General features: G+C 42.4%; 1 protein-coding gene across 1 annotated transcript in view; it reads left to right on the top strand.

The window, feature by feature from the left end:
- IMPG1 (interphotoreceptor matrix proteoglycan 1) overlaps positions 1-14,640 on the top strand; it is a 162,877-nt gene that overhangs the window by 123,597 nt on the left and 24,640 nt on the right. The window contains 2 exon segments of the mRNA NM_174362.3: positions 3,330-3,871; positions 6,856-7,075. Coding sequence (NP_776787.2) covers positions 3,330-3,871; positions 6,856-7,075 — 762 coding nt within the window.

Here is a 14,640-nt window from a genome sequence, read left to right as displayed (position 1 = left end):
CTCCACCGTGACCCATCCATCTTGGGTGGCCTACACAGCATGGCTCATAGTTTCATTGAGTTAGACAAGGCTGTGGTCCATGTGCTCAGATTGGTTAGTTTTCTGTGATTGTGGTTTTCAGTCTGTTTGCCCTCTGATGGAGAAGGATAAGAGGCTTATAGAGCTTCCTGATGGGAGAGACTGACTGAGGGGAAAACTGGGTCTTGTTATGATGGGTGGGGCCAGGCTCAGTAAATCTTTAATCCAATTTTCTGTTGATGAGTGGAGCTGTGTTCCCTCCCTGCTATTTATGTGGTGCCAGACTATGGTGGAGGTAATGAAGATAATGGGGATCTCCTTCAAAAGATCCCATGCATGTACTGCTACACTCACTGCCCCGAACCCTGCAGCTGGCCACCACTGACCCATGCCTCTGCTGGAGACTCCTGGACACTCACGGGCAAGTCTGGGTCAGTCTCTTGTGGGGTCACTGCTCCTTTCTCCTGGACTTTGTGTCCTGGTGCACACAAAGTTCTGTTTGTGTCCTCCAAGAGTCTATTTCCCAGTCCTGTGTAAGTGCTGGCAGCTCTATGGTGGGGTTAATGGAGACCTCCTCCAAAAGGGCTTATGCCATACCCAAGTCTGCTGCACCCAGAGCCCCTGCCCCTGTGGCAGTCCACTGCTGACCTGTACCTCCACAGGAGATGCTCAAACACAGTTCTGTCTCAGTCTCTGTCAGTCTCTGACTATAGCCTTACTGGTTTCCATATCAAGCTGAGAGAATATAAGGAGTCTTTTAAAATCACACTTAGATAGGGATACTAAATTCAGCAAAGAGAAATACAACCAACTTAGTTTAAATTTCAGATAAAGAAATGATGATTTAGTGTAAGTATATTCCAGTGGGGACCCTGTCTTTCACCTACCAATGTACATTTAAATAGCCAACTGTTCTATCAGTGAAACCAACTTGGTTGGGTTTATTGTGAATGTGAATGATTAATGTTAAGAGGCTACAAAGGGGAAAAGAAAGTCATTTTTGTTGGCTGATAACATAATGCTGTAGGGCTTCCCTGGTGGCTCAGAGGATAAAGAGTCTGCCTGCAATGCAGGAGACCCGGGTTCGATCCTTGGGTTGGGAAGATCCCCTGGAGAAGGAAATGGCAATCCACTCCAGTATTCTGGCCTGGAGAATCCCATAGACAGAGGAGCCTGGCGGGCTACAGTCCATGGGGTCGCAAAGAGTCTGACACGACTGAGTGACTTCACTCACTCACTCACTCAACGTAATGCTGCAGACTGTTTTAATCTGACTCAGGTCTGTATAGTAGAAAAGGTGTGAGTGAGTAGTGCAATGCTGACCCAGAGAAGAATGAAGACATATATCATTGGTCTTCTTCCCTGGCCCTGGTCACCTGGAGGGGTGCTGAGATCGCATCCCAGGAGCATGAATTCAAATGTGTTTCTCCATAACACCAAGAGGCCACTGATAGTACTCAAAGGGTTCAATTCACTCATCCCAGATCCCTCCACAGGTGTTCTAGACAGCTCAGGGCTGCTATATAGCAAAACATCATAGACTGGGTAGCTTAAACAACAGAAATTTATTCCTCACAGTTCTGTAGGCTACAATGTCCAAAATCAAATTGTTGACTGATCTAGTTCCTGGTGAGGGTCTTTTTTCCAGTTAACACACAGACGCCTTCTTGCTGTATCTGCACATGGCAGAGAGAGATCATCTCTCATGTCTCTTCTTATTTATAAGGGCACTGATTCCATTCATGAGGGCTCCATCCTCATGACTTAATTACCTCCCGAAGACTGTTCCTTCAGATACTGTCACACTGGAGATGAGGGCTGTAACACATAAATTTTGGGAGGAGGCAAACATTCTCTCCATAGCAATGGAGATGTGAATAAAACTACAAGTGTATATCCAGAAAGATCTTAGATGTTAGGAAACTTCATTCTGATAGTAGACAAACCTAGGCATCCTCCAAGGGGGAAAGAAAGGGGGAACTTCTTTGAAATCTGCTTACAATTCACCATAGACAGTTTTTATTTTAAGAAACTAATAAAAGTAATATGATTCCACCTTTCCGAGCTGTTTATCACTTGGAATTTCAGTTTGGGTGATTGCACTCTAGTAAATTAGCTGACTGAGAGTCCAAAGATTATATCTGCCTCCAGACAGTCCATTCATCATGCTTAGTGTTTGAATTTGAGCACAGCTTTCCCACATATTTGCCAAAACGCCACCAAAGTAATCACAGAAAGCTCCCCGTTTTGATCTACCTAATGCCTTAAATATTGCCAGTGGCTGTGAAATTTAGGTTTATTGGAATATTTTAATAACCCACCAATCTCTTTATCTGAAAGCTTCATATAACCACTCTCTTAGTTCATAAATACTTATTGATTTTAATTTTGCACCAAAAAGGGAGTGGACTTCAGTAGTTTTATATGTACTTACTCAAGAAAGCAATGCAAAGTCGTAGTATTTTCAAGATATAATCATGTAGGAATGAAAAAACCTTTAAATAGTATCAAATATTTACTTGCATGGCCAACACAAAGTTCAAATTATTTGTGTGTAACCCACACCCTCACACTTTCAATATTATTTGGCAAACAGGCAAAGTGTTCATTTAGATTATCCAATTTTGGAAAAACATGATTTAAATTTTGATTGGTAAAACTACCAAAATGTGATCATTGTGATCCCAAAAAAGCCAATTGCATAAAATTCAGGCTTGCATGATTGGAAAGTGAACAAAATTTCCAGGCCAAAAGTGCCCAACTAACTGGCTGAGAGTTCCAGATGGGTATGTGGGATCCAAGTCTATGCCAAAGCCATCTGTGGTGTGTACCACCTGCTGACCTAGTCATTTTTTTACCACCTGGTCCCTGTGTGTGCTGTGTCTCACTGGGCAGTAATTCCTAAAATTCTAGGCAATTGGTGCTCTTTTAGACGCACGTATCCACAAGTTTTGGACCTGAATAAAATGGTTATAGAGACCTAGCCTCTGTATCCCTAAGTGTGGATATAGGGCTGCCTGCCCTTTCTGTACCAATTTGTTTTTTGAAATATGATACGAAACATGGTAATTACTTCATTGTATATGTAAGTCAAACCATTATGCTATACATCTTAAATTTATACAGTGAGGTATGTCAATTATATCTCAATAAAACTTGGAAAAAATCTAGAAATTAAAAAATAAGTAAAACCAAATATGATATTAAAATAATTCAAATGCTATCTTTTCCAAGATTAATTTTAACTTTGGATTTTCTCTTTTGCCTTCTATTCTTTGTGGGGATGCTTGGACATAATGAACTGGTCTCAGGAGCTTCACCCACGGATGGTTGGTCTCCACCTGCTATGACCTCTACCTCCCTATCAGAAACTCTACCTTTTTTTACTGCATCAAGCGTCTTTCCTCAGACTGATCAAAGTGCCACAGACATAATGTCCATTGACCAGACAGTACTAATCCCACGGCTTACTGTCCCCACTGATGATTATTCTGCCATCAGCCCATTGGTTCCGGAAATTTCACACTTGCCTACATCTTCAGAAGACTGGTTGAGTACCAGCAGCCAAGATACAATGGAATACTTAGATGGAGTGGATCTCACTAAGACTCCTACCTCCTCTGAGGTCCCAGGATTCAGTGGGTATGTTTCCAGCCTGGATTATTTCCTGGAGAACATCACTCCTGACCCAGGTTTGCGCTACATCACCACCAGCGCCATGACTGTCGCTGCCAGGGGCCGAGAGTTGGTGGTGTTCTTCAGTTTGCGTGTGGCCAATGTGCCCTTCTCCACTGACCTGTTTAACAAGAGCTCGCTTGAATATCAAGCTCTGGAGCAGCGATTCACACAACTGGTGAGTGGACACTGCTTACAACTCTGTGTGTCTCCTTTCTTTTTTGTTGTTACTTTATAATGTAATCACTGCTGTCTTGAGCAATGCAATTCGGAAGAGACAAGCTTCTGAGATATCTGTTGCTGATAGCATTCAACTGGAGTGTTGAGATGGATTTGGATCCAACAGGCAAGAATTCTATGGTAGATGCACGAGGCGGCCACTCAGCTATCTGGGAACAAACTTATTTCTAAGACCTTTTCATCATAGTTCCTCTAGATTTCGTTTTCCTGGGAATAATACATAACCACTCAAGAACTTAACTTGGAATTTATAAATAATATGAGCAGACTTTTCCTAAGTTCATTCTGTTTTCCAGCCATCTGACAAAAGGGTTCAAGGCTAGAAAAGTCCAGAAGAGATGAGGTCAAGTGTTCAGGTATAAGAAATCTTTTTTTTTTTTTTTTTAGTTCCCTTTATGTTCTTGTAAAACAAACCAACAAAAAAATAAAATGACAAAATGGCTCAGCATTCCAACCACTAACAAAGAAAGTGAGATCATCATCAAAAAGCATATAACTCTGATTACAAAACATCCCCCCAAATCACATATTTATTTTGTTTCTTCATGTACTTTTGTAGAAATACATACGATATGAAAACTGCTAACCTATGAACCTCTCACAGGCATGGATAATTAAATTCAAGTACACAATGCCCATCACAAAGATTATAGAATTTCTGAAAATAAGAAAAAAATATTTGTAAGCTCCATGTAAGTTAAATCACTATGCAAATTAAAACCACATTAAAACCAATTCTTCAAGTGAACTTTAAATAAGACTTTGTGCTATACCCACCTCCCCCAAGTGAGGTGAGTTGATGTTGGGACAATCTCAAGGAACAGAGTCCCAGGGTACCAAGTCCAGGTGTATTAACTAGGATACATCTAGGCTGCCATAATGAAGAAATCAAGAATACAGTAACTTAAATAGAATATGAGTTTATTTTCTTTTACTGGGTGGGTGGGACAACTCTGCTCTACAGAGTCATCCACGGACTCACATTCCCTCCATCTTATAACTCTGCCAACCCCAGGGGTGTTTCCTCACTCTCACATCCAAAGCTGGATCACTGGTACATCATTCTATTTATTTATTTATTTTAATTGGAGGACATTTAGTTTACAATATTGTGATGGTTTCTCCCATATATCAACATGAATCAGCCATAGGTACACACGTGTCCCCCCGATCCTGAACCCTCCTCCCACACCCCTCCCCATACCACCCCTCCAGGCTTTTCCAGAGCACCAGCTTTGGGTGCCCTGCTTCATGCACTTAACTGGCCCTGGTCATCTATTTTACATATGGCAATGTACATGTTTTGATGCGATTCTCTCAAATCATCCTACATTGTCCTCCCACTGAGTCTGAAAGTCTGTTCTTCATGTTCGTGTCTCCTTTGCTGTGCTGCATGCAGAATCATTGGTAACTGATACATCTCTGTTTCTATTTCCCTTCTCTGTGAGAAGGGGAAAGTGAGGAACCCCATGGCAAGCAATATCCTAAGCAAGTGATGCCAAAGTTGCCCACACCTCTTTCGCTCATATCCAATTGGTGGGAATTGGTCATGTGGCCACACCGTGCTGCAAAGGAGGGTGGGAAATGTGGGCTGTAGCAAGGCAGCCTCTTAGCCATGAAGAAGAGGAGAATGGATTTGGGGAAAGGGAGCAACTAGTTGTCTGCACATGAAGTGAGGACAGGGAATTCCCACTAGAGGGCAAAGCAATGTTAAGACACAAAGAATGAGTCTAGTCAAAGTACATGGGAGAAAATAGGAGAGAGTAATTCCACACTCTGTATACAATTTCATTTTATTTTCATAATAACCTGGAGGGGGCGGTTAACTGGAGGTGGTACCAACATGTGGGTTTGGGTCAGAGTCTGGTGGGGTGGAGATGGGGACAAAGGGAAAGCAGGTCTGGGCCAAGCCTGGGAGATAATAGTTTGTATCTGTGTCCTCTCTGGGTTTGTGGGTGTCAGTTCATGAAGGAGAGGTCCCACTTTCAGAGCCAGGAACAAAGCAGACATCACTGAGTTTCAGACATTCCTGAAAAGTGATCTGCAGGATGGCTGTGGGGAATTCCCTGGCAGTTCAGTGTTTAAGACTCTGTGCTTCCAGGGTTCAGATCCCTAGTCAGCAAACTAAGTTCCCATGTGTCATGGGGCATGCCAAAAAAAAAGGCTGGTTGTGGGTCTCAAGAGGCAGATGTAGGAATGTGAAGCACAACTCCCTGAAGCATCCTTTCAAGATACTTAAATTCTAGCTTGAAAAAGGTCCTTAGGGAGCCATTTTTTTTCTCCCTCACAATTCAAATAAGAGCACTGAGGTACAACTTAGTAGGTTATGTGGATTGATGAAGTCACATGTCTGGTTAGCAGCAATCTGAGGACTGACACCTAGTTTCCTGAGGACCAAGTTCTTCACAGTTTCCACTGCAGGGAATTTGTGTTGACATGAAACCCCCTGAACAGACCAATGAGCCCATGTTTATGCTGTTGTTTATTTCAATAGGTCATTTCAAATTGGTTGCTTCCAAACAGATGTTCCATTTACCAGGCATAGGTCAATCGGCTACTGCTCAGTTTGGAACATGTTTTTATTTACTTGGATTTTTTTTTTTTTAATAACTGAACCTGGCATCCCTGCTTGGCTCACAGTGTTGACCAGGATTTCTTTTTCAATCCTCTGTTCTCGCAATTCATCATGAAGAAAATCACTGCCCATCCATCTCAATACACAGAAAAGTGGAAATATGGGACATAATCACTGCAAACAGATCATTAAGTAGTGGTGTTCTGGTTTCACATTAAGTCCAAACACAAATATAAAAAAGAAACTGAAATTTATGCCTCAGATAATGAAATGTGAGTATAAATGGAATTAGCAGCAGCTGAGCACTTGCAACACCATTAAGAGTAAACCGTCTTTTGTTTTTGCAGCTGGTTCCATATCTGCGATCCAATCTTACGGGTTTTAAGCAACTTGAGATACTTAACTTCAGAAATGGGAGCGTGATTGTGAATAGCAAAGTGAGGTTTGCTAAATCAGTGCCATATAACCTCACCAAGGCTGTGCGAGGTGTCTTGGAGGATTTTCGTTCCACAGCAGCCCAACAACTTGATCTGGAAATAGATAGCTACTCTCTCGACGTTGAACCAGGTAAAAGAATCCAACCCAGAAAATCGTGGGAGTGTTTTTGGTTTTGCTTGTTTGTTTAAGCGTGCAGCTCAAGTTTGAGGCAACAAAAATCAACTTATAATGGCATTTAGCAAAATAATTTTTTGGAAGCTATGAATCAATATAGAAGAAAGGTAGGGCCCTAAGACATGCAAGTTAAGGTTTTCCTTCATTAAAAAACCAAAGAGCAAGCATACCTCTTGCTTCACAATCTGGGCACTTTAGTTTCCTCACAGAACAAAACTTTTGCTATGCCTAAGAGATTTTTCTTTTTTTAGTGTAACCCACACCTAAGCTAACTTACATCCTTCCAGAAGTCAAAAGCACTTTATCAGTCAGCAGCAACCACCTAAGAAACCTCCCAGTCCTGGTTAACTATGGCCATCACCTCTTCATAGCATAATTCAGGATGAAACTGAGACAGTGTCCCAGGGAAAGAAAAATAATCATTAGACCAAAACTCCAACTTCGAAAAAACCCACTTCACCATCACCCAATAGGAGAATCATGTCCCTTTCTATATGTATACCCTAGATCAGCTTCTGTGTGTGCTGCTGCTGCTGCTGAGTCGCTTCAGTCGTGTCCGACTCTGTGCGACCCCACAGACAGCAGCCTACCAGGTTTCTTGTCCCTGGGATTCTCCAGGCAAGAACACTGGAGTGGGTTGCCATTTCCTTCACCAATGCATGAAAGTGAAAAGTGAAAGTGAAGTCGCTCAGTTGTGTCTGACTCTAGCGACCCCATGGACTGCAGCCCACCAGGCTCCTCCATCCATGGGATTTTCCAGGCAAGAGTACTGGAGTTGGGTGCCATTGCCTTCTCCAGCTATGTGTGCAGGTTAAAACAAAGTAGAGTTAGATGTGAAAAAAAAAAAAATTAAAGATACAGGGGCTTAGCCTGAAGCTACATAATAGAAAGCGAACATTTGTTCTGATAATAAAGCACAGTGTACTGTACCAGTGTAAGAAGCTATGCCCAAATTGGGAACTGTTTCCACCATTAGCTTCAAAATTCTGTTTTCTAACCAACCGAAGGAAATTTTTTAATTCCCCAGACTGCAAGTGGGCAAGGCTCCAAATCCACTGGCAAAGCGACCTTCGAGGCAGGTTCAAAACAAAGCTTCCTAATTGGCCATGAATTAGTGAAGTGGATCTGTAACATCCTCCCTAGATTTTCCCAGACTAACAAAGAAGGCAGAGAGAAAGGCCTTGGGCAAAATGCAAACAAAAAGCCTCTGTTGGGAGACACTTATCTTTGACAGAGCAGAACTTTGAGCAACTTTAAGAAAATTGCCTCCTACCTTAGTAAATAGGATTATTAAAAAGACAGAAAGCCCTGAAGGTGCTGAGCCCTGAAGCACTTACCTTTGAACACAAGCAGCTAAGCAAACCGTCTGGACCCCCTAGGAAATCAAAGACCTCCTAAACACTAGTAAGATACCTCTTCTTCCCCTGAAAACTTCCAGGGGGTCCTTGCCAGTTGAAATCAGGAAGACCAATTTTTTCCAGTCAATTGAAAACAGAAACATATATAGAGAGAACTTGGCATAAGAGAGGCAAGGGCCCAATCCTCTCCCTTCCTTTCTCCCCTGCGGAGCTGACAGACAACAGAGAGACTCATCCAACAATAGGAGAAGATCAAACGAGGAGCCCAGTTGAGGCAGGGGAAAACTGGGCACCTCTTAGAAAGAGGGCAGGAAGCTGGTGATGCATTTGCCAGTGATGCTCAAGAGACCCTAGTGATGCTGAAAGGAAGCATTGCACAAAGTCACAACTCTGTAAGACCATGGTCCTGAATCTGTATGCTGCTGATGCTGAAAACTCAGTCTTTGTTCATGCGTGCCGAATGAAATCTCGGAGACAGAACTTTGGGGAAAGTAGAAAAGAATAATGTTACTGCAAAGGGGGCCAGCAGTCGCATGCCTCTCAAAACTGTGTCCCAATCCAGAGTTGGGGGCAGGATTTGGTGAGGAGTTTTATAGCAATCGTTCAAGGGCAGGGTTGCTGATAAGGATTGGGTTGTACCAGGCCTACATTCCTTTATTCTGGCTTTAAGAGGTCCCCTGATAAGCTTCTGGAGTTTCTTTCATCTGTCCTCAGGTGCTCTCTAGATGAGCTTCTTGAGGTTATCATTCTCTGATCTTCTCTGGAAGGAAGAATGCTGACATCTTCCATTTGTTTTGGGTTTTAGTTCTGCAGAAGAGCTCAAAGACACAGTTCTGTGTATCCCTTGAGGCAGAACCAGGACCCTGCCCCGAGGCTGCACCCTTGCTTCCTGACTGCTCCTCCCTTGTCTCAGCACCCTCTGCCTCCCCTGATTAGGACTGTTTAAACCTGCCCTTTGAAACTCAGGGAACGTCATGCTGGCTGGAGTCTGTTCCCTACAAACGAGAAACAGCGGACACAGAAATGCTTCCATAGCCAGGAGCTCCACAGTGTCCTGCTTGGTTTCACTAACAGCAACACTCCATCTCCACAACTGGAAAAATGGATATAGTGACAGTTGCGAGGATCAATCAAAATTATATTTACAACACTTAGCGTAATATTTGATACGCAGTAGTTGACTAACAAATGTTAGTGGTTAATATAAGAGCATCGTCATTAGTAAATGAGCTAATACTTTGTGATATGAACAGGGTACCAGTGGGAACAATGAAAAGTACCAGGACAAGGTATTTGCATGGAGGGTCCACTGAAATTATTTCACTAATTTCTCATGACCAGTTCTGCTGTGTAGCCTTTCCTCTAAGAAGCCAAGAGCAAGAGAAATGAGACAGTGCTAACATGGGTTTCAGTCCCTGCATGCTTGCTATGTCACTTCAGTCATGTCCAATTCTTTTGCAACCCTATGGTTGCATGGAATTCTCCAGGCAAGAATACTGGAGTAGGTTGCCATGCCCTCCTCCAGGGGATCTTCCTGACCCAGGCACTGAACCCGCATCTCTTATGTCTTCTGCACTGGCAGGCAGGTTCTTTACTGCTAGTGCCACCTGGTCCTTACTGAAGCCAAATTTATACTGGTTACTTAATTAGAACAGTAGCAGAAGCTAGAGAGCATTGGGCAGCCTGGGACATTATCTTACTCTACGCCTGGCTAGACAGTTGGAAAGTTCAGAAGCTCTGAATTTTTGATACATTGGAGACTCATTGAATAATTGAATGAATGGACAGATGGATAGATGGACAAAGTCTGCCAAGAATGACTACTGTGAGCCAGCCAGGACATAAGTACTGCCTAAACCAGTGGGTTGGAAGACAGCAGATTTAGAAAGCCAAAAATTATTTTATAAAAGTTAAAAATAAATAACAAAGAACTTTATGAACTACATAAATCAAAGTGGATAAATCCAGTATTCAGAAGGGATCTTATTTATAGTGAGAAGCCACTGTGCCATCTACCCCCAGAAATGCTCCTTCCATTCGACAGGGAGCTGGACAAGGTGGGAGAAGCCTGGGCTTCCTCCTACCTCGCTGGTTTAGTCATTTCACAGAAAGCAAAGTGAAGAGTCACCCATGTAACCAGCAACTGGCTGAGATTCATTAAACCGTGACCATCTTCTACACATGTGTAATCCAAAACAATCACCGTTCATTCACCACAGTTATAAACTGTAAAAATGTGAAAGTCCCTGCCCAAAGGAACATGCCCAATGGCCAAGGATGATCACCTTACAACAATGCTGGGATCAAAGCTATTCCTTTTTCCTTCAAAGACCTTCTAATGAGCACTTTCTGATATGCTTGATTTTATGGTTCATTCATTCAGTCTTGTCTGACACTTTGTGACCCCATGAACTGCAGCAGGCCAGGCTTCACCATCTCCCAGAGTCTGTTCAAACTCATGTCTATTGAGTCGATGATGCCATCCAACCATCTCGTCCTCTGTCGTCCCCTTCTCCTCCTGCCTTCAATCTTTCCCAGCATTAGGGTCTTTTCAAATGAGTCAGTTCTTCCAATCAGGTGGCCAAAGAATTGGAGTTTCAACTTCAGCATCAGTCCTTCCAATGAATATTAAGGACTGATCTCCTTTAGGATGGACTAGTTGGATCTCCTTGCAGTCCAAGGGACTCTCAAGAGTCTTTTCCAACACCACAGACGGACGGGTCATGGTGGAGAGGTCTGACAGAATGTGGTCCACTGGAGAATGGAATGGCAAACCACTTCAGTATTCTTGCCTTGAGAACGCCATGGACAGTATGAAAAATGCTTCTGCAGAGTTCATTAATTTCATACTTCTATGAATTTATTCATTTTATAAAACTTCTTGAACTTGAAATGTAAAATGTTGTTCTTAAAACAAAAAGAACACCTGTATACTTATTGTACAGTAAAGTGTACTATAAATAGTGTCAGTTCTCCTATACAATTTTAGTTTGGAGAAATATGCACAAAATTAGTATTTTGATTATAGAAGAAATGGGCTTCTGGGTTTTAAAACAAATTAAGGGAAAATATGCACATGATTTTCAATAGTTTTCTTCCTATTTTTTTTTTTTTTAATCTAGAAGATCACAGGTATTTTGCTCCCAGTTTTTCAGCATGACTAGCTGATCCAGATTTCCTGCTTGTGGTGGTGTATTTGAGTGTAAGCTGTCATGGTGATTGACAGGCAAGCTGATTAAAATGTCTTCCTCATAGAGTAAACCAATGCAACCACCTGATTGTGCTGCCTCTCAGCTCCCTGGACCTGTAGTGAAGATAATTACTTCAGCTTCCTAGACAACAAGGACTCAAATTCTAATTTACACAGCCTCTGGCTGTGTAGCTGGTATGGTCTCTTCCAGTGTCTAAGGCTTGGCTGATTCTCAGCAGTGCCCATCCCCCAGCACATAGTAAGGGAGATCACAGATCAGGACACTGCTAATCAAAATCCCAAGTAATACCTAAAGGTCATTTTAGCCAATACATGAAGCCTCCCTGATTCAGACTGGATCTTGCAAGTATTTCCTTGAACTCATTGATGAAAACTCTCCTTGAAAGAGAACTAAAAGGGGAAATCTTGAGGGAGATAAAGGACAGCTGCTGGAAATACCAAACACCAGGAATACATACCTAGATTTGTCTCTGGGAAAGAATCTCAAGAATCTTCCCTTGGAAAATGGAGACGGTATCCTACCATTTCAAAGTTTTTCCAACCAGGATGGCCAAATATAGCAAAACTGAGTTACTGGATGTCTTACCCCTTTGCCCTTTTCTCATCACTTTCTTGGGAGAAACAGGCGATTTGAACTAGATCTCCAAAACACTGGAGGATCTCCCACCTCAAATCCAGTGTTCCGCAGCCCGGGAGCTGCTGGCTTTACCACCCATGCCTCCCACAGCCCTTATCAAAGAATAGCTTCCATGTGTGAAAAACATACCAGTCAATCAGGTAGATAGTGGTCGTAGTCACTAAGTCATGTCTGACGCTTGCATCCAATGGACCGTAGCCCGTCAGACTCCTCTGTCCATAGAATTCCCCAGGCAAGAAAACTGGAGTGGGTTTCCATTTCCCTCTCCAGCAGATCTTCCCAATGCAGGAATCAAATTTAACATCTCCTGCATTGCAGATAGATTTTTACCACTGAGCATTAGACGACAAATACAGTTTAAAGAGGATATGGAAACAGGTTTTAAACAGAGAACAAAAGCAAATGCTGAAATCTAAATAAAAAACAGAAAATACAATCACTGTATCATATCCATTATCTATACAGTAACTTCTGACTTTATAGAGATCTGAAATGCCATTATCAATAGTAAATGGTAAATCAGTCCAAGTTACTGTCTTTTAGGTGTCAGCAAAGTGTTTCTTAAAATGCCAGATGGTTAATATTTTAGGCTTTGCAAGTCAATAAAGCAGAAGTAGATGTTTTTCTGGAATTCTCCTGCTTTTTCGATGATCCAAAAGATGTTGGCAATTTGATCTCTGGATCCTCTGCCTTTTCTAAATCCAGCTTGAACATCTGAAAGATCTCAGTTCACTTACTATTGAAGCCTCACTTAGAGAATTTGGAGCATTACTTTGCTAGCATGCGAGATGAGTGCAATTGTGTAGTAGTTGGAACATTTTTGGCATTGCCTTTCTTTGGGATTGGAATGAAGACTAACATTCTCCAGTCCTGTGGCCACTGCTGAGTTTTCCAAATTTGCTGGCATATTGAGTGCAGCACTTTCACAGCATCATCTTTTAGGATTTAGCTCAACTGGAATTCCATCACCTCCACTAGCTTTGTTCATAATGATGCTTCCTAAGGCACACTTGACTTTGCACTCCAGGATGTCTGGGTCTAGGTGAGTGATCACACCATCGTGGTTATCTGGGTCATGAAGATCCTTTTTGTACAGCTCTCCTGTCTACTTCTGCTTTATTGACTACACGAAAGCCTTTGACTGCATGGACCACAACAAACTGTGGAAACTTTTTAAAGAGATGGAAATACCAGACCACCTGACCTGCCTCCTGAGAAATCTGAATGTAGGTCAAGAAACAACAGTTAGAACCAGATATGGAACAATGGACTGGTTCCAAATTGGGAAAGGAGTATGTCAAGGCTGTATGTTGTCACTCTGCTTATTTAACTTATATGCAGAGTACATCATGTGAAATGCTGGGCTGGATGAATCACAAGCTGGAATCAAGATTCCAGGGGAAATATCAGCAACCTCAGATATGCAGATGACACCACCCTTATGGCAGAAAGAAAAGAACTGAAGAGCCTCTTAATGAAAGTGAAAGAGAAGAGTGAAAAAGTTGCCTTAAAACTCAACATTCAAAAAACTAAGATCATGGCATCCAGTCCCATTACTGCATGGCAAATAGATGGGGAAACAGTGTCAGACTTTACTTTTCTGGGCTCCAAAATCACTGCAGATGGTGATTGCAGCCATGAATTTGAAAGACGCTTACTCCTTGGAAGGAAAGTTATGACCAGCCTAGACAGTATATTAAAAAGCAGAGACATTACTTTGCCAACAAAGGTCCATCTAGTCAAAGCCATGATTTTTCCAGTAGTCATGTATGGATGTGAGAGTTGGACCATAAAGAAAGCTGAGCGTCAAAGAATTGATGCTTTTGAACTGTGGTATTGGAGAAGACGCTTGAGAGTCCCTTGGACTGCAAGGAGAAACAACCAGTCCATCCTAAAGGAAATCAATCCTGAATATTCATTGGAAGGACTGATGCTGAAGCTGAAACTCCAATCTTTTGGCCACCTGATGGGAAGAACTGACTCCTCAGAAAAGACCCTAATGCTGGGAAAGATTGAAGGCAGGAGGAGAAGGGGACAACAGAGGATGAGATGGTTGGATGGCATCACCAACTGTATGGACATGAGTTTAAGTAAGCTCCAGGAGTTAGTGATGGACAGGGAAGCCTGGCATGCTGCAGTCTGTGGGGTTGTAGAGTCGGACCTGAATGATCGACTGAACTGACTGAATCTGCCCTTTGGAGTTCAGGCAAAGTCATGGGGACTAGAATCTGTTTCCAATAAAAAAGAAATGGGGAACACTGAGAGGCTTCCACGTCCAGGAACCTCACAGTGTCCAGTTCAGTTTCAGGGTGGG

The sequence above is a fragment of the Bos taurus genome, chromosome 9 (assembly GCF_002263795.3).
Source record: "Bos taurus isolate L1 Dominette 01449 registration number 42190680 breed Hereford chromosome 9, ARS-UCD2.0, whole genome shotgun sequence".
Taxonomy (NCBI): domain Eukaryota; kingdom Metazoa; phylum Chordata; class Mammalia; order Artiodactyla; family Bovidae; genus Bos; species Bos taurus.
Note: the sequence above shows the minus strand (reverse complement) of the source record. Positions and strands in the feature narration are given on the sequence as shown.